Consider the following 19843-nt stretch of genomic DNA (forward strand, 5'->3'; position numbering starts at 1 on the left):
GCAAAGTTAATTATGCATATATTCACATATATTTCATGCACCCAGAAAATCGAGAATCGCTGCGGTTTTTCCCTTTTTTCGATATAGATTCTGGCAAGATACCGGTCCCGGGACAACTTTCATTTTGCATTTGCATCCGGTAATGTTCATCTTTCATGCCTTCGACGGATGATGGATGCAGTGTATGTTGTAATAGCAAATGTTTTTATTTGTGTGGTACTTGTATACTTACAATTTAAAAATTTTCGGATTTTTTGCTTTACTTATATCTTGCTTCTTGTCAGATTTCATGATTTTACATCAAGGGGAAATATGCTACGACTTTTGATGAGTGAGATTGCTAGTATCAAAATACCTCACATAAATCTCCGAATCTTTTGATCGCATCGACTTAGAAACTTAAAGTTTTTACACTACTAGAGGATAATAGACCTTAGTAAGTGAAATATATTTGACATTGACACTCCAACCTGTTCACGAGATAAAGGCGTCTCAGCAGACGGACAGATAAACAGACAGACGGATAAAAAATTGACAAAATATATTTGTTCGTGTTATATGATTACAAATTAACGAATTTCGAATTTTTTCGTTTACCTGTTCCGTGAAATCTTGTATCTTGCCGAATTTTGTGACTCCAGGTCAATGGGATGTACTGCGAGGTTCTGAAGAGTGAGTTTCCAAGTTTCAAAATATGTGTCATAATTGACAAAATCACTTGATTGAACTGACTTTGAAGGTTAAATGTCTTATACCACGAATGGAAAATATACGAATGGATAACATACTTTATTATGTATCATAAATTTTGACTCGATACGCCACCTGTTCCAGAGAAAACGGGCTCTTAACCGACGTACAGACAGACAGACAGATCGATTAAAAATGATAGTAAAATGTTCTCTTCGTGTGATATAACTAAAAATTAACGATCTTCGTTTCCCTTTTTGTAGTGTAAAACTGTGTCTTGACAAATTTCATGAATATAGGTCAATAGGAAGTACCCCTTAGGTTTCGATGAGTGCGTTTCAGAATATCAATACATGTCACATTAATGGCCGTATCTTTTGATTGTATTGACTTAGAAGCTTAAAATATTTATACCTCCAAGGGACAACATACAGGTGCCTTCACATATTATATATATTTTTCCAGTGAGAAGGGGGTCGTGAAAGACGAACGAACAGAGAGGTGCATGACAAACAGAAAAAAATATTTCTTAGTGTTTCGTAATTATAAATTAATATTTTTCAGAAATTTATCCTTCGCCAATTTCCATGGTTCAAGCTCAAAGAGAAGTACAGAATCGTTTTTAATAAGTGAATTTTCGACTACCAAAAATATTTGGCATAAATAGCGATACCTTTTGACTTTATTATGTACCATAAATTTGTATAAATTTTGCAGTTGATACAGCAACCATGATATATGACATGAAGACACAAGCAGTCTTGGTTGCAGTGCACTAGACCTTAATGTGTGGCATGGATTTGACCGGAATAGATGAGCACGTTCCTGAGACAAGGGATTCTTAACAGTCGGACGGACAGACATAGTATGGACCACAAAGCAGTACTATAACGGTTCCGTTTTTGCAGATTGAGGCACGGAACCCTAAAATAATAGATAAAGTTGTGGAGGCAATGAATTCCAATTTGCCCGCGAAGTATTTCATTTATTTCTTTACCACGTCATATGAGATTATTTCCTTAACATTTTTAAACGTATTAGTGACTTCTTCAAGATCGTTAATGCTGATGTCAGCTATGAGTTCACCTTCGTCGTTCACGTTTTCCTTTAGTTGTTCGACCCCATATTTTTCAGTTAGACAAAAGTTGTTAAGCACTGTTATCTGGACACAAGTGTATGTTCTCAAGAGCAAAGTGAGATTTAGGACTTGCTCGTGTTATACATACATTATGCCTCGTCTTAAAGTTATCATGATACGTTGTATTTAATTTATTTGTTCATTCATACAGGGATCTTCTTTCAGTGGTATGGGATTTTTCATCACAGCGCACTGAAAGTAAATGGGACATAAGTATATATTTACACAGAAAATAAATGAGTATGCTTTAAGAGGGTAGCAAAGGTAGTTGGCCGTGGCCTAAATGAAGGAACCATCCTGCCATTTGCTGAAGTCCCTTAGCAAATTCACTGAAAACCCAAATCAGAATGGCTTGAAAAAAGCTAACATCGTAGTCTTAATAACTGTCCTTTGATATACACTCGGTTTCACTCTTCATCGCCGTACACATCAAAGACCCCCACGGATGATTCGAGAAACGTAAACTTGCCGTTGTACCTTTTTATTTTTTCCGTAGCTCCTGTCCATTAGGAAAACTGGCTCCCGGCCAGTAAACGTGTCACTATTCCCATGCCCTTCTTCATGTCCTCCGTTCAGCGCACCTGAACCACTGAGTTCGGAGCTCCCCATCATGAATGGGATGTTGTTCTCAGGAGATTGACAAGACATTACTATCATGTATTGTGGGGTCATGGCACATGACTTTCTTACAAAAGCATTACTGTATTGTAATGTGGCAAGGTTATGTAGTTATCCCCTTTTCATTATTAATCATTAACATGAACCATCTATATAATCTTTGACTGTTTAGTAGCATTATTTATAAACAACATATGAGGCCTTTTTAGACAGACGTATTTTATAAATAATGTTCATCTCTCTCGGCAATTTATTATTCAGTATTTTCCATGATAGCAAATGTTCTTCTCAGATTTCAATTGTTTCTCTATTCTAAATGTAAGTCCAAACTGAATACATGTAGAACTAATAGTGAAATACTTCTTAATGTTTTCCCTGTGATACACAACAGACTGGTAGATGTACGCCGTTCGTGCAGTAAGGACACCAGTTTGTTAAATATTTCTTTACAGTAAGGCCAACTATTACTTCTAGTTATTGTTCTTGTGGCCTTTTTTGTAGTTTAATAATTCTGTTCAAGTTTTGCATCTTAGAAAAAAATCCCTTAACTATGAATAAAATGTATGTGAGATTACTCTGTCAGCAGAAGACATTGCCTGTTACAAACAAATGGTAGAACCCAAAGAGCAAAACATGCAGGAGACATTCTTTTTGCTAGCATCTTTGTGTGTTGATTCCAAGTTAACTGACATTCAATAACCGTCCTTAAGAATCATGTGCTTGTTCCACCGTCTATGAATTAATCACCTATGCTTAACGTGACAGAGTCGTGTTCTCCCTTTATGCTGAAGTGCATACTGTTTGTTTTCTTATGTTCAATATTAAATTTATTACATACTGCCCAACCGTAAACATCCTTCAAAGTTTCATTTGCTTTCTCTAATAAGAGTTCTGTTTTATTAGCTACTATTATGTTGCTTCCATTAGCAAAAGAGAACGTCTCATACTGTCTGGTCAGTTATTTATACTTTTAAGTTCAGAACTAGTCCTTTACTCTCATCTTAGAAACACATGTGTTCATATGTATCATGTGTGACGATTGTGTACTAAAAATTTAACATCAGCAAATGTATTTAATATCTCTTCCCTCTACATAAAATTGAAACCATTCGTCTGCGACACCCCTTATGCCTAGTGCTTTTATACTCTTTGGTAGTATTTTTTGGTCAGCAGTGTCAAAAAGCCATGGACAAATCAAAGAATATGTCTTTCACATAGTCATCTTTGTTAAGAGCCTCAAGTACAACGTTGTGAAATCTCCCACATTGTGAATCAAACTGGACTTCGTTAAAAAGGTTGCATTCGTTCTTATCTTTGAGAACGCTGACAGTGCTAAAAGTGGCCTGTAGACTACAGTGCACCTCACACTACTATTCGTTAGTAGGAAAGTAGAAAGAGCTTTAGGCATTCTAGGAAAACACCTCATCTAAAGCACACATTTATTTTATTATTTAATGGCGTTGCTATGTTTTCTGTGTATGCCCTCAGAATATGGACTATAATTTATACCTGCAGACGTCTTATTCACTTAATTTCTTTATTGCCTCCCTCACTTCAAACTTTTCCACGGGGAACAACGTCTTTGTGCTCGCTGCGTAAGTCAGTGAGGGTCATACAGGTGTTTTAAGAATATTTTGTTACAGCTTCTTTTCTATACAGCCATTTCCAAATCTCCACAGTCCCTGAGGACTTTCTATCATTCTACCCTCCTCCTTAAATTGACTGTCATTCTTCAGTGTACCCAACTTCAGTTTCTTCTTACACTACGTGATCAAAAGAATCAGGTCAAACCCAAAAACGTACCCTCATCATATTAGGTGTACTGTGCGGCCACCATCTGCCAGGTATTCCAAATAAGCGGCATCCGTAGTGATTAAACATAATGAGAGAGCAGAATGGGGCGCACCGCGGTGCTCACGGACTTCGAACTTGGTCATGTGATAGGGTGGCACTTGGTTCAAACGTCTGTATGCAAGATTTCGACACTCCATAACATCCCTAGGTCCACTGTTCTCGATGTGATAGTGAAGTTGAAACGTGAAGAGACACGTACAGCACAAAAGCGTATAGGCAGACCTCGTCTGTTGACTGTCAGAGACCGCTGACAGTTGAAGAGCGTCGTAATGTGTAATAGGCAGGGGGCCGGCCAGGGTGGCCTAGCGGATCTAGGCGCTACGGTCTGGAACCGCGCGACCGCTACGTTCGCAGGTTCGAATCCTGCCTCGGATATGGATGTGTGTGATGTCCTTAGGTTAGTTATGTTTAAGTCGTTCTAAGTTCTAGGGGTCTGATGACCTCAGAAGTTAAGTCCCATAGTGCTCAGAGCCACTTGAACCACTTGTAATGGGCAGAAATCTAACCACACCATCATACAGGAATTACATACTGCACCAGGATCCGCTGCCACTACTATGACAGTTAGGCTGGAAGTGAGAAAACTTGGATTTCATGGTCGAGCGGCTGCTCATAAATCACACATCACGCCAGTAAATGCCAAACGACGCCCAGTTTAGTGTAAGGAGCGTGAATATTGGACAATCAAACAGTGGAAAAACGTTGTGCGTAGTACCGAATCACGGTACACAATGTGGCGATCCTACGGCAGCGTGTGGGTATGGCGAATTCACGGTGAATGCCATCTGCCAGCGTGTGTAGTGCCAACAGTAAAATTCTAAGGGGGTGGTGTTACGGTGTGGTCGTGTTTTTCATAGATGCGGCTTGCACCCCTTGTTGTTTTGTGTGGCACTATCACAGCACATACCTACAATCATGTTCTAAGCAACTTCTTGCTTCCCACTGTTGAAGAGCAATTCGGAGATGGTGATTGCGTCTTTCAACACGATCGAGCACCTGTTCATAATGCACGGCGTGTGGTGCTTGGTTACACGACAATAACATCCCTGTAATGGACTGGCCTGCACAGAGGCCTGACCTATAGAAAATCTTTGGGATGTTTTGAAACGCCGACTTCGTGCCAGGCCGCACCGACCGACAACGATACCTCTCGTTAGTGCAGCACTCCGTGAAGAATCGGCTGCCATTCCCCAAGAAACCACCCAGCACCCGACTGAACGTGTGCCTGCGAGAGTGGAAGCTGTCATCAAGGCTAAGAGTGGGCCAATACCAATTGAAATCCGGCGTTATCGATGGAGGGCGCCACAAACTTGTGTCATTTTCAGCCAGGTGTCCAGATACTTTTGATCACATAGTGTATGTAATATCCTACAGTACTTTGCTTTTGTTTTCTGTATTGTGTATAACATTGAGATTCAGCGATTTTTGGCAGCAAGCAGCAGTGTACTGTACATTACATTACTCCTGAGCTTGCAATCTGCTTAGTGCGTAAGTGTACTGATTTTGTAAGAAATGAGAAATACGTCTTGGAGGAGTTTCAAATACCCACAGTAACTTACAATTCTTAGCTGCTGCTGCCGAAGGAGCTACATATATGAAAATGATTCCTCAAAACTTAATTCACAAAATGTGTAGAATTTAGATAACTTGGCATCGGTATTGTTCACCATACACTCGAGATTCCGGTGTTGATTTGCTATTGGCCCAGAGAAGGTATGTACCGCGCGTTCAGCGAAGATCCGTTGGTAGTTCTACTGATCTGAAGATAATTCATTTTTAGTCGGTTAACTGAACAAAGTAGATGAACATAACAAAGTTATTACTAATCAACAATATGTACTCTCATACTATCTATAGCAGTCACACCGTGCTCCGGCAGTTTTTGAATTCCATGCCTCACGAAAGCTACTGATTCGGTGAGAAATACGTCTTCAATATAAGTTTAAAGCTTATATTCTTCCACAAAGAAATTATCGTGGTAGCTGATCTGTAAAGACCGACAAAGTGGAAACGTTCGGTTGGGATGGATTCCCAAAGAGGCTCATAAAGGAAGAAGGAAGGAAGTTTAGGGTCTACCGTCACATCGAAAACGAGGTGATTAGAGACGGAGTCCAGGGTCGGTTTATTTCAAGGATGGGGAAAGAAATCTGCCCTGTCCTTGCAAGGAAACCATCCTAGCATTTGCCTGGAGTGATTTTGGGAAGTCAGCTGAATGCCGGCGCGCGTGCTCGTATAGCAGGATTACTTGGCTCAGATTTCTTGGTTGCTTTTCTTACATTGAGACAGCAAGGGGTCTTAGTTCTGGCAACACATGACAGCTGCTGTGGACACACATGTGGGGTGGAGTTAGTAACACAAAACACCTTCCTTGAGCTACCCGATGCATAACATTACACACTGACTTCTGTTTCAGAGTGTTTTGTTAGGGCTCAGTCATTATTTTAAGAATTTAGCATATAGTTTTTTCAAATCCCCGTCTGGACATCCTGATTCAAATTTCCTGTGACCTTCTTAAATTGATTAAAGAAATTTTCGTAATCTTTCCTTTGGAAAAGCACAGGTGATTTCCTTCTTCATCCTTACGAATTCTTTTACGTTTCTAATGATCTCATCATGGATTGAATTTTTAACTATAATCTCCCTTCCATTCTTTTATTCCGCAATATTTCCAACTGAACGAAACTGCCTCACGAAGGTTAAACGGTAGCAGTTCATCACATTTGCCAACAATCACGTACGCGGACCATAGTTCTATACAGATAAAACGTTATTCACCAAAACCTGCTGATCACCTTGTAAGTCTTATACGAAACGAGGAAAGTATTTTTAGAGATAATTTCTTCGATGCACACACTCCATATACGGCACATATGTTTCCACCTCTATGTGCTGCCTTCACTCCTCTATCAAATCCATATAAAGCAAAAGGTCATCATTGTTGGACTTTTTCCGTTTCATGCTACTATGTCGCGCTTCAACAGCATTCCTCTCATATCAGTCAAGTATTCTAGAATCAATACGTCATCGCAAGAACAACTCGACGATCTCAAATACAAATTACGATTAGTAAAGGTACTGAAAACTACCTGCGTGACAACACGCCAAACAAAATTTCTAAGAATTTATCCACCAAGCTGAATCTCTTAGCTAACTATTTTTCTCAAAATAGTAGAGCATGTACTTCAGCATTCTTCACATCATATGTTGAGTTAACAGTGGTTACAAAGCTGTTGCCAACGTCGTTATATTCGAAGAAATAAGAATTATAAAAAACAAAAGAATGAGTACCCTCGCTATTTAGGTTTTGCGTTTACACCCCTTTTTCATACAGCATGGTGTCACGACTGTGCCACCTCTATCACTTGCACAGTCTCTTGGAAGATGTTGTTGCGGTGTCCTACTTACTCAGGTAGGTCAGTCATCGATCTCATGTTGTGGGAAAGCCAGTCCACAGCAGGATTTAAACCGAGGCCGACGAGCATTTGTTCCCTCTCCGTCGGTTATATTAGCTACATGCGCTTTCTCAGTCAAGTGCCGGCTATCGGTGGTATGTATTCAGTCAGTCCCTTTCACTTTCGTCAGAGTCTGTGCTTCTATCTTTGCGATCTCAAGGATACAACATATTCCAGCCAGGAATTGTACAACAACAATAACGACATGTGGACCACATATCCGTATCCAGGAAAACCCGAGACGTCATTATACTCCACACCGACGCGTACTCCATCCTCTTAGCATTCGCATGACTCCACGCCATCAGCTCAAGACAGATCCCTTTCTAGAGAGTTCTGTAAACAGTTTGTTCTGAGGCATTACTTCCTCTCAAATGGATGTAAAAGTTTCCCTGTTCATTTCGGGTTTGGTACAGCAACCAGTATGTGTGATATGAAGAAACAATCAGTCTTGGTTGCAGTGTTAAAATTTCCCAATGACGCGTTTCATCTTTATTTAGGTATGTTCGGATTTGCCTACGGAGAAATACAAAATTTCATAACAGTGGCATGATCCCATTTAATGAGATTTGATTACCAAGACAATCTAAAAGAACCTACTGATGTTTGATAATCCAATTTCAATAAATGGGGTCACGGCACTTTTATGAAATTCTGTATTTCATCTGCAGGCGTTTACGAAGATACCTAAATAAAGATAAATTACGTCATTGGAAAATAACAAAAGAAAAAAATTAACACTGCAACCAAGACTGCTTGTTTCTTCATAACAACGGATGTGTTACTAATGTTCAGTGAGATGTATATTGAATGCACTCCTCTAACCACTTCTTAGTAACATTCTACTGAATATGGTTCTGCTGTCCTATGTCCACTCATTACACGCATACAAAATTTGTGGAAAAAATGTTTTTTGTGACCGAATAAATGACTTTGGTATTTTTTTGGTCTTATGGATATCCATACCACTTAGAGTCGCAGTGGTAATTATCGTGATCTGATGTACAGACAGAAAAAGATTGTGTGAAAGTAGAAGACAGTGTTGCAAAGGGATAAGTTGCATCCGGGAAACCTTAAGAGTGTAGACGGACTTATCATCTCATAATATTAAAAGATTCAAATATTGTCCTCTCTCGTCTAGCTCCGCGACGATCAGTGCCGTGAATGAGGGCTCATTATACTATAATAAAGGTTTCTAATCGGAGCAGAGCCTAATGGAGCAATTACTGTGTGACAACACGGGCAGCAAATGGAGAATTCACAACTAACGGCTACTCTGCGAAAGGGTACAGTGTTGTGACCGGCACCTGGCAACAGTCATCTAGGAAGTAGCGAAACTCCTCCACTCTTCGAGAGCTTCTGTAGTGATCATGTATGGAAAGTGGTTGAAAAATTGTAAAATTTGCAAATAGGCGAGAAGTTATTGGACCCCCATGCCTCATTAACGAACGTGGAGGTCTGAGTCCTTCCCGCTCTGTATAGCATCATAGCTGTCGATCTGTCGCAGATCTGCAGATCAAGTACAAAGCGGGTGCAGGCGCAAGTGGTACCGGAGCAGGCAACCCCTTAATGTTTTCATGGTGACCAAAAGACGTAGTAAATTACGATTGCTACGCGCAAAGGATCATCAAGATTTGTATTGCCACGTTTGATAAACCACGTGTCTTGTTACGCGAGAAACATGGTCGTGGCAGCATGCGTTATCATACACTAACGGCTGCTCGAAAATTGTACCTCGGCATGGAGGCAGGCTGTTGGCTGCTACATTGTAATTTTTGCGGACATTCACCTGGCTTCCGTAAGACCTGTGGTAGTAGTCAAGGGAACCATGACACCGACCACCTACCCTAGCCTCACTGCCACCCATGACCATACATTCTTATTCGATACAGAGTGACATTTATTGAACTATATGAAATAATTCGTCATATCTTCCTGACGGTTTGCGTTAAGACGTTCAATCTGCATTCTTGGGTGAGGGGCATGATGTAATCAACAGGCGCACGTAGATCTGATTGCGACTTTCATTCGGTTGGGTTCGTCAGTAAACAAAATTGGTGCATTTGGAGGACTGTGAATCCGCATTTCACCCTCGAGAATTGACGGGTGACTGCATGTGTGCACTGTCCAATCACGGAATAATCGGTGCGATATTCCTTGATGGCACGGTGACTAGTAATCGCTGCTTGTCCAATATCCAAAGTGACTCTGATTTCGACAAGATTCAAGACGGAGCTCGACCCCCTCGAAGCAGGAGAGTGTTTGATGTCCTGGAGGGGCACTTTGAGGACCGCATTCTGGCCCTGGGGTACCCAGAGGCACTGGCACGGGTCTCGATGAGCGGCCATATTCTCCGGATCTGAATATACTCAACTCGTTTTTGTGGGAGTATGTAAAAGACAACGTGTACAACAAAAAATGGTTCAAATGGCTCTGAGCACTATGGGACTCAACATCTTAGGTCAGAAGTCCCCTAGAACTTAGAACTACTTAAACCTAACTATCCTAAGGACAACACACACACCCATGCCCGAGGCAGGATTCGAACCTGCGACCGTAGCAGTCCCGCGGTTCCGGACTGCAGCGCCAGAACCGCTAGACCACCGCGGCCGGCACAACGTGTACAGCAATGAACCCAAAACCATTGACGAACTCAAACCAGCCGTTCAGGAGGTTATCGGCAGCATCGATGTTCCGACACTTCAGCGGGTCGTGCAGAATTTCTATATTCGTCAGCGCCACATCATCGTCAATGATCCAACATGCTATAACCTAAATCCGAATGTCTGTAGTGACGTTTATATGGTGAATAAAGTATGTGTATGCCGTCGTTTGTAACTTATGTTTCACACAGTTGAATAATTGACAGTCCGCAGCTCGTGGTCGTGCGGTAGCGTTCTCGCTTCTCACGCCCGGGTTCCCGGGTTCGATTCCCGGCGGGGTCAGGGATTTTCTCTGCCTCGTGATGACTGGGTGTTGTGTGATGTCCCTAGGTTAGTTAGGTTTAAGTAGTTCTATGTTCTAGGGCATTGATGACCATCGATGTTAAGTCCCACGAGTGCTGAGAGCCATTTGAACCACTTGAATAATTCACACTCTGTACCTACTTCATCGCGGTGGCATCTTCCAGCAAGATACAAAAAGCTATTTTTACAAGGTTAAAATAGTTTTGCAATGCTTTGAAGAGCATGAAAATCAACAATTCACCTGATCTCAACATACCAGAACGTATCTGGGACGCTATCGAGCGCCAGCTCCGCACTCACAAGCCACTGACCTGAAAAATACTGGAACTGCGTAACCTGTGAGTAGATACCTAGTGCCATACACTACATGCGCAAACTAAGTTGGCACTCGGCGCGGTGGCTGATGTTAATGACTGTAAATGGGAGATGCCATTAAAGTCGCTCCCACCAGCTATTGCGTTGAGTGTCAACTTAGTTTGCGCATGCAGTACGTCGGGAATTTTTCAAGGAGTTTTCGAATGTATCTCATGCAGAATTGCTGCTGTATTGCTTTTAAAATTTAGACAAATGCTTTGTTAATGAAAGGGTAATCGGTATGCACGCGACAGAATGCGTACCTAGTAAGTTACAAAACGTCGCGCATAAAAACCGAATAATCCTGTGGGCATATCTCGGGTTTTGTTGCTGTCAAAAAGGTATGGCCAAATGGTTGGGGTAGACCTTGGGCTACGGACCATTTGTATACGCAACAGAAGCATCTCATTAGTGTCACTGTCATTCAGTGCAGGGATAAAGCACGAATATTGTACACTTCCTCCTGCTTACAGAAATGGAGGAAAGCGGTTGGTTGTTTTTGCATTTTATGTGGACTACGGCGAACTTGTTGGGACTAAGAGACGTCATTAGTTCATGGGTGGTTTGGCGGTAAACCCCAAAAAAGATTTTTACTATATTTCTCCGTCACCAGCGAACCAAAACCCAGCCGAGAATTCCAAGACGGCTATTCACAGCAAGAGTTTGAAATTGTTATGATATGCCCTTAAGATCCTGACCTCGAATCACCTTGAAAACTTTGTTCATTTCTTTATCGGTTTCCGAGATGCAGAGGTACACTAAAATATGGTCTAAGGCTAAAACTTGGTTTATAAAGTGACGTAGCACGCAGAAATATGCTGTAAAGTCTCTCTTTTATCACCTGGGAACTCCTTGTTGTAGTATTGAAACAAATGCAATATTTTTTGCACGTGAAATCCGGTGTGATGTGTAAAATAGATTTTGCTTTATTTCCGTTTCACACAATTAAACTGTCAGAATTTGGGTGTCCAATACATTTCTGTTCATACGAGTTACATACCCTGTTGCAGCAGGGAAAGGAAGGCACCCAGCGAAAAAATGTTCTTATCGGAGCACATGAAAGGCAAATATGCTCCTGTTTAAAACGCTCTGACTGAAAAATGCCATAGCCGTTGTCTCATTCTTCCTCAGAAACTTTAAAAATTTTCCGTAAAATTCTGGTAATCGAATACAATCGCGCTTTTTTGTGTCCAGATAGAAAAAGACAGTGTCAGTGGCTAAGAGACAGAAAACTTGTAAATACTGGAACTAGGAAGCCGTTGTGTTGCAGAAAGAGCAAAGAAGACAATGGCAGTGTGAGACAAAGGGAGGGACACAGTGGCAGTGGAATGTAGTTGACAGTGCTAGGAAAATTGTGAAGGAGACATTGCCAGGTTTGAGGAATAAAGAGACACTGATGACGAATGGTGATAAGGGGAGATAGACTGTATGACAGTGACCACAGATGACAGAGAGATCGTGACAGTAAGAAGAGACAGCAGCAGTAGGAAGGAAGGAGTGAGATGTTATTAGAAAAGGAACAGGGAACAGTGGCTGTGAGAGATGGTTGCGACGCAGGAGACAATGGAAGTGAATCACAAGCAGATAATGACAGTGAGTTGGGCTGAATGAGTGAGTGAGAAACGGTACCTGGGAATGGATGAGTATGGGCGACTTACAGCGATGGGCTAGCAGATGTGATTGAGTTACAGTTAGGAAGATCTTGTGGGAGTTTGAAGTGAGTTGTACGTTAAGAAAAGGATAGATATGTTCGCAAGCCAAAATTTTTGGAAACTTTTTAAACGTGCTGAGGAATGTGGAAAGAGGTAGCTGGTATCCGACTTTTCAGTGAGAGTCTTTTAAATAAAAGTAAATATATTCTCATTTATTTTTTTCTGCTGCGATAGGGGCACTTTTCCGCTGGTAACGTCTTGGCTCGTCAGTGTAAATAATGATTTAGTAAGTAAGTGGTGAATTAATGGTGAGCAGAAGTAGCTGGTAGAGACTCCATGTTGGTGTGCAGCGTGGATGCGCGCGGTAAGCCGGTGGAGCAGGCGAAGCACTGGTCCGAGGAGGCGACGCTGGCGGGGCGCGCCTACTTCCGCTTCCAGGAGCGGCCTGCCCGCCTCACGCTGGAGAGCGTGCGCGACGCCGACTCCGGCACCTACCGCTGCCGCGTCGACTTCCGGCGCTCGCCCACCCGCAACTCCAAGGTCAACCTCAGCGTCATCAGTACGTACCGCTTGCTGCACCTGCCCGCATCATTTATTACTCAGGTCCTGGCCGTGTTATACCAACTCGCTTTCTTTTCGCTGCTTTTGCAAATTTTATTTTATTACAAGATGATGGACAAAATAAATGAAAGACCGCGGGTTTTTGTGCATTAAATTAAATTTGAGAAAGTTTATTTAAGTGCTTGATTATACAATATTTTGGTCTCTATATCTCCTGCAAAAAATAAAGGTCGCTGCCACTAGCTTCACTCGCGTACACGTATGTTACACATATGTCACATGTAGCTATACCACACATACGTTTAACATAATTGACACGTATTTGTAGACATACGATAATTGTCTGGTAAGTCTGGTAAAAAAAAAAATGCAACCTGGGGCTAAGTCTAGTGAAAAGGGTGGATAAGGAATCAATTCAAAGCCTAAATCATTCATTTCCGCTGTAGTTGTCGCTGATGTGTGGGATGGTGCATTATCGTGGTGAAAGAGCACATTTTACCTGCCAATCTCGACCTTATTTCAGCCATCATAAGATTCAGACGATGCACCAATAAGTATAATTGGTCCACTTACGACTGTGCCCCTTTTCATGTGATTTATGAGGAATAATCCTTGGTAATCCTAAAGAAACAAGGGTCATTACGTTACCAGCAGTCTTCATCCATTGTTTTAGCTTTTGTTTCGACTTTGGTGTATAACGATAGATCCAGGTTTCCTAAACTGTCCCAGATTGGCGAAAAAATCTTGCGGATTCGATGAAACATCGGCAGCCATTGCGATGAAAATCTGAGAGGGATGCGCTTTTAGTCCACTGTAAGCAATCGCGGCACCCACTTCGTACACAGCTTCTTCATAGCCAATTCTCCGACCTGGATATTATGCATTCACTCAGCTGAGATGCCTACAGTCTCAGAAATCTCACGAATTATTATTCAGCCGTCTTCCATTACCGCACCATTAACGCTGACAGTGGTTTCCTTTGTGGTGACCTCACTTGGACGGCCGGAGTGCGCTTCGCCTTTGGTTCTTGTCCGGCCACATTTAAATTCATTAATCCAAAGCATAATAGTCTTCACTTAAAGCTCAGAGTCAGCGTGAATTTCAACCATTCCTGTTTTGATTTCTGTGGCAGTCGAACGCTTCAAATGAAAATGTTAAATAGCCGCAAAAGACTCGGATTTCTGTATTCTCAATCGCAGACAACACACTTACAAGTTCAGACGGCTTTCAGTCATTAACTGTACGCTACACATTTTTGGATGCTGTAAACAATCCTTGGAATAATCAGGCTTACCAACTATGAAGGGTCAACAAATATTCCATTATTTCAAAGAAATTTACTGGAGTTATGAAAAACCCTCGTATTTCTTCGTGTCTTGACGAATTTCGTCCTGCAGTTTCTTCTGAACTGCGAGGAAATTGCCAGTCAGGTATTTCTAGTTTCGAGATAGAGGTATCACAGTCAAGTAACTAGTTATCCGATGTTCCCCATCATTCGACTATAGACAGGGCATAGAATGTCTCTGGGTATTCACCTGTATGGCATGGCCTTTGGCTCCGAAACAGGCTTCAAAAGTTATTCGCACAGTGCAGTCCGCGTATTCACGGTGTGTTTGATGCGTTGAACAACACTTAAAATTGTTAAAGTATTAAAAAATACGTAATTAGAGGGACCAAATAGTAACATGTCTTATTTAAACGGTTCTTCATGTCAGTCCTAAATGACCAACAATGAAATATGTATACAAATAACGAGTCACTTATATTCAACGTAGATTTGAAACCGCTCCAGTCGTTCCTGAGTTATGTTTGTGTGTCGGATTTTTCACCCCAAACTCTCAATTCTAGCGGTGCTAGAAAAGTGAATTTTTCCAGGTAGCAAGTTTTGTATGTGCCAGTTTTAGTTGGAATTACTTCAGGTGTTAGGGAGATATGCCGATATTTCACTGTCTTCGCAACCTTCCCCTTCCCCTCCCTTCCCATACTCTAGAGGTGAAGCTCAACAGTAGGTGCAGTGATCAAGATAGTGTTAGCTCCCGATTGAAAATTTTAGTTAACGCGTCTGACTATCACAAGATTTTACAGGTTCGACCAGCAAGCTAACACCAAAAGTAATCTACTAGCCAATGGAATCAAGCAGAAACTACAAGTCTGATTAGGATGCGCTACTTAAGACAATTAAACCCAACTCACTGCGATGTGCCACACTTCACAGCAACTGGTCGGAAACCTCGTTTACGTAACCCAACACTCCAACGGTGATACCTTGGATTTATCTTATCTTTTTCCCAGCTTGAAAACTATCCAACATGGAGTTGAACGCTCTTTTTAATAGAACCCCACTGAAGCAATCAATCTAGACTGCACTTTCTTAGCTACCAGTTTCAGTTAGTTTAATAAGTGCACGCCAGCGATATAATTTTACGTGTTGACTGAGCGTTGCTAGTCAGAGATTATTAATCCTATTCAGTCACTGCACTGCAGCTCTATCCTTTCTTATTTCTTTTTGCGAACACACACAATGGATAATGCTATTTGCACTCTATCAATGCTAATGGTTTATGCTACAACCATCATAGTTTATTAATTTCCCATAACGTAAATTTTCCACTTTTTATCACTTAAACAGTCAGACAAAAACGTCTTTCACTTTCTTTAAGCCGAACTTTACGTAATCTTCGGAACAAACTCTCACTGTCACTTATCTTTCACTTTAATATTCTTTGTCCTGCATGTAATTTACCGTTTTGATTCACTGCGTAATCTTTAACCTTTTTATTTTTTGAGATTCAAAGATTCTGTATTTTCCAGTTATGTTATATGGGGAGAATGATAACACGAGACACCAATTTTTACTTTATCATGCACAGGGCCTGAGCATCATTTTATTTAATCATTCTCTCAATTTTTCAATGTCTCCACAAAGTTTCGTCAGGCGTGAGCGCTGGTGGTAAACTACTTCCCCACTAAGCGGAAGCAAGTAAAAAAAAAAGAAACAAAAAACCTAAGCGTCACCGCCACTTTAAAGTATCATTAAAATTCACTCAAATCAAAGCAAATCTCTCCCTCTTCAGGCGTTGACACAGGCGAACCTTCTACACCAAATTTAAAACACTGAGCACTCACAATTTTAAAGACACAATTATCGTGCTGTACTCAGTTAATTGGCCTTGGTTCTGTCAGTTTCGTCGGATGGAAAATTACTATTACACCAATTCGCGCATGTCACAAAGTATCTGACACAGGTTGGTTCTCCCGTTTACACTAATCAAACTAGGACGCCTGTTCTCACAATAATTATATGACAATCACAGGCCGCACTTCAATTTGAGTGTTCTTTCAGCCGGGGATTCTATTACCTTAGGACTTCCCCACAATTACAACCAATACAGCCGCACACTCAACCCAAAGCTTTAGCAAATCCTTATTACAGAAGCGGCAACGGCACATGTACCTTGGTGCTTACCCTTATTAAACCACTCACAAAGTCTTCACGTAAAGGCGATACCAAATACACACAATCAAGACTGAAAAGAACCTCCCCTTAGCACGAGATACGGAACGCCTGATTGCGAGTAACTCCGAGGTTAGCTCGACCAAACTTTACACTATCACTAATCACATGAAAACGCGAGAAAAACCAATCTCTTAGCGTGTCTCACGAATTAGTATTTTAAACCAAACTCCAAATATCATCGCACATCCCACTACCGACTGCGAACAATACACAATACTTACATATAACTTCCCATATAGGCCATAACCCCATCACGGGTCCAACTATTAACTTTAGAAGCCCAAATCCGATATTAAATCACTCGAGCGCCAACTCCGAATAGACTTACACTTCCCCAATGTCACGAACTGACTGACGTTACCCCATGACGTCAATGGTGACTAACAGCCCGATGTCACAAATGTAACTCTCTACACGAGGTAGCCGGCCGAAGTGGCCGTGCGGTTAAAGGCGCTGCAGTCTGGAACCGCAAAGCCGCTACGGTCGCAGGTTCGAATCCTGCCTCGGGCATGGATGTTTGTGGTGTCCTTAGGTTAGTTAGGTTTAACTAGTTCTAAGTCCTAGGGGACTAATGACCTCAGCAGTTGAGTCCCATAGTGCTCAGAGCCATTTGAACTTTTTTGAACACGAGGTCTCAACGGTAACTCCTCTTGAAACAAGGGACAAAACCAATAACCAGAATTTTTAAACCAACAAACAGTCACGTTATTGTCTCTTTTTCACAACTTTCAGTATTAGATGCTTTCGTTCCTTTTCAATAGCGGCCAGCTGCCCATAAGCCGATATCTTTGCCGCACGCTACGCTGCTACTATCGTCGCTGTTGTGTGACATCTCTGTCCGCGACAGGCTCCGCTGCATATGCTCTTTCTACATCATAATTCATCATCATCATCATCATCATCATTATTTAAGACTGATTATGCCTTTCAGCGTTCAGTCTGGAGCATAGCCCCCCTTATACAGTTCCTCCATGATCCCCTATTCAGTGCTAACATTGGTGCCTCTTCTGATGTTAAACCTATTACTTCAACATCATTCTTAACCGAATCCAGGTACCTTCTCCTCGGTCTGCCCCCACTCCTCCTACCCTCTACTGCTGAATCCATGAGTCTATTGGGTAACCTAGCTTCTCCCATGCGTGTAACATGACCCCACCATCTAAGCCTGTTCGCCCTGACAGCTACATCTATAGAGTTCATTCCCAGTTTTTCTTTGATTTTGGCAACATTTTCAAAAGGAAATACAAATAAAATTAACAACCCCTTTTTCCTTTTTTTATATTGAAATTGACTTTGATAATGAGTTTAGGCTACTTCCGTACGTAATGCCACATACGTAAACCACTCAAACTACTGTTCAATTTTGGGTCATTACAAATTCTGTGGCTGGATGCCCTTGCTGATGCCATAGTCTTCAAGGTAGCCTATGCGATGGAAGTTGTGTGTGTTCTAGTATTTTACCTGTTTGGGTATAGTATTATCTGAAGCTGAGTTTAGGGTCTAGATCATTATTTGTTTAAAAGAGCGTAGGAAACCGCCCAAAAACCAATTCAGGCTGACCGGTGTTCAAAAATGTTCAAATGGTGTGAAATCTTATGGGACTTAACTGCTAAACGCATCAGTCCCTAAGCTTACACACAACTTAACCTAAATTATCTTTATGACAAACACACACACCCAAGCCCGAGGGAGGACTCGAACCTCCGCCGGGACCAGCCGCACTGTCGACGACTGCAGCGCCTTGGACCGCTCTGCTAATCATGTGCGGCCCTGATCGGTGTACCTGCCCAAGGTCGTTATCACAGATTTCAATTCCAAATCCGATACCCATATTTGCAAAGAATTCATTTGTTGCAGAAGATAGTGTCATGAAAGACAGTCCCACATTCTACAGCAGCTTTTACTGATGAGAAAGTGAAAAATAACCTATTATGTAAGTCCGGAAACAGTTTCTTGAGGCACGTGCCAATCTGTCCTATAAGATTCATCTGTTCCCTAACCCTACAGGAAGTATTGATGTGGCTACCACTGGTTCTCATAAACTAGCTGGAAAAAACTGCTGTAACCACCTTAAGAGAACACTGACTTTTAAGGAATATTCAGATAACAGCAGATGGAAGGCGGTCATATGAGTCTCCCTGCAAAGTCTATAAACGAAATGGTGTCTGTGTGGCAATCGGTTCTATGGAGTCAGCGCAGTGAGATAAATCTTCATGTAGACGTGACGGAATGATGGAAAGGCACTATCGTGTTTAGAGGCCCCAGTGGACACACCAATAATGAACTTTCTCGATGTGTTACTATGCAACGACGATCGTATTCCTGGTTCACAAGGAAATGTGATAGGTTGGATAGAGGTCGTAGGTAATTTTACATGTCATCACTCATCCATGTGAGTACGATACTCATATTTATTTAAATATTCTCGGTGACCAAGTCTTGCCCGTTCTCCTGAATTTTCGTAATGAGAGTGGCGTGGACATTCCCGTCTTGCAAGTTGACATAAAACTTCTTCACATACGTTCTTGATTAGACGAGCACGCGGCCACTCTGTCTCACATTGATTGGTCGGCTAAATCTCTCGGTCTTACTCCCATAGAAAATTCATGATGCTATATGGAACAGAAAATGAAACGTCACCATAAACGTTTCCGGTTTTATAAAGCTCTGGGACACTATCATAAATGTATAACATCATGGGAGATAGCATAGCTGAAGAAACTTATGGATTCTCCACCGAAAAGGGGCTCTTAACAAGGCTCGAGGCAGCTTTGCAAGGCTTTGGAGTGATGTCTCCCAGGATGAGTAATTTCTTGTCTGGTGTGCTAAAATACCTCTCCACGAAATCTAGCGCAAACACATGGCTGCAGTCAGGTTTGATCACGTTCATCTAACACAAGCTCCATTTCCCGTGCAAGCTGTCGACAAGTTTGAAGTACAGCAATGCCTGTAAATATCTCCATAGCCAAATATCTTCGTCTTCCGACGTCACGAATAAACAACGTCTGATGCCTCAGTGCCAAGGTGGAGTTGTCCTACAA

The 19843-nt window shown here is 41.7% G+C and overlaps 1 protein-coding gene across 1 annotated transcript in view; it reads left to right on the forward strand.

Moving 5' to 3' along the window:
* LOC126188498 (nephrin-like) overlaps window positions 1-19843 on the forward strand; it is a gene marked incomplete at its 3' end in the record, with an annotated part of 468003 nt that overhangs the window by 316163 nt on the left and 131997 nt on the right. Inside the window, exon 3 of the mRNA XM_049930102.1 lies at window positions 13075-13283. Coding sequence (XP_049786059.1) covers window positions 13075-13283 — 209 coding nt within the window. The remainder of the gene's footprint in view (window positions 1-13074; window positions 13284-19843) is intronic.

The sequence above is a fragment of the Schistocerca cancellata genome, chromosome 5, assembly GCF_023864275.1.
Source record: "Schistocerca cancellata isolate TAMUIC-IGC-003103 chromosome 5, iqSchCanc2.1, whole genome shotgun sequence".
Taxonomy (NCBI): domain Eukaryota; kingdom Metazoa; phylum Arthropoda; class Insecta; order Orthoptera; family Acrididae; genus Schistocerca; species Schistocerca cancellata.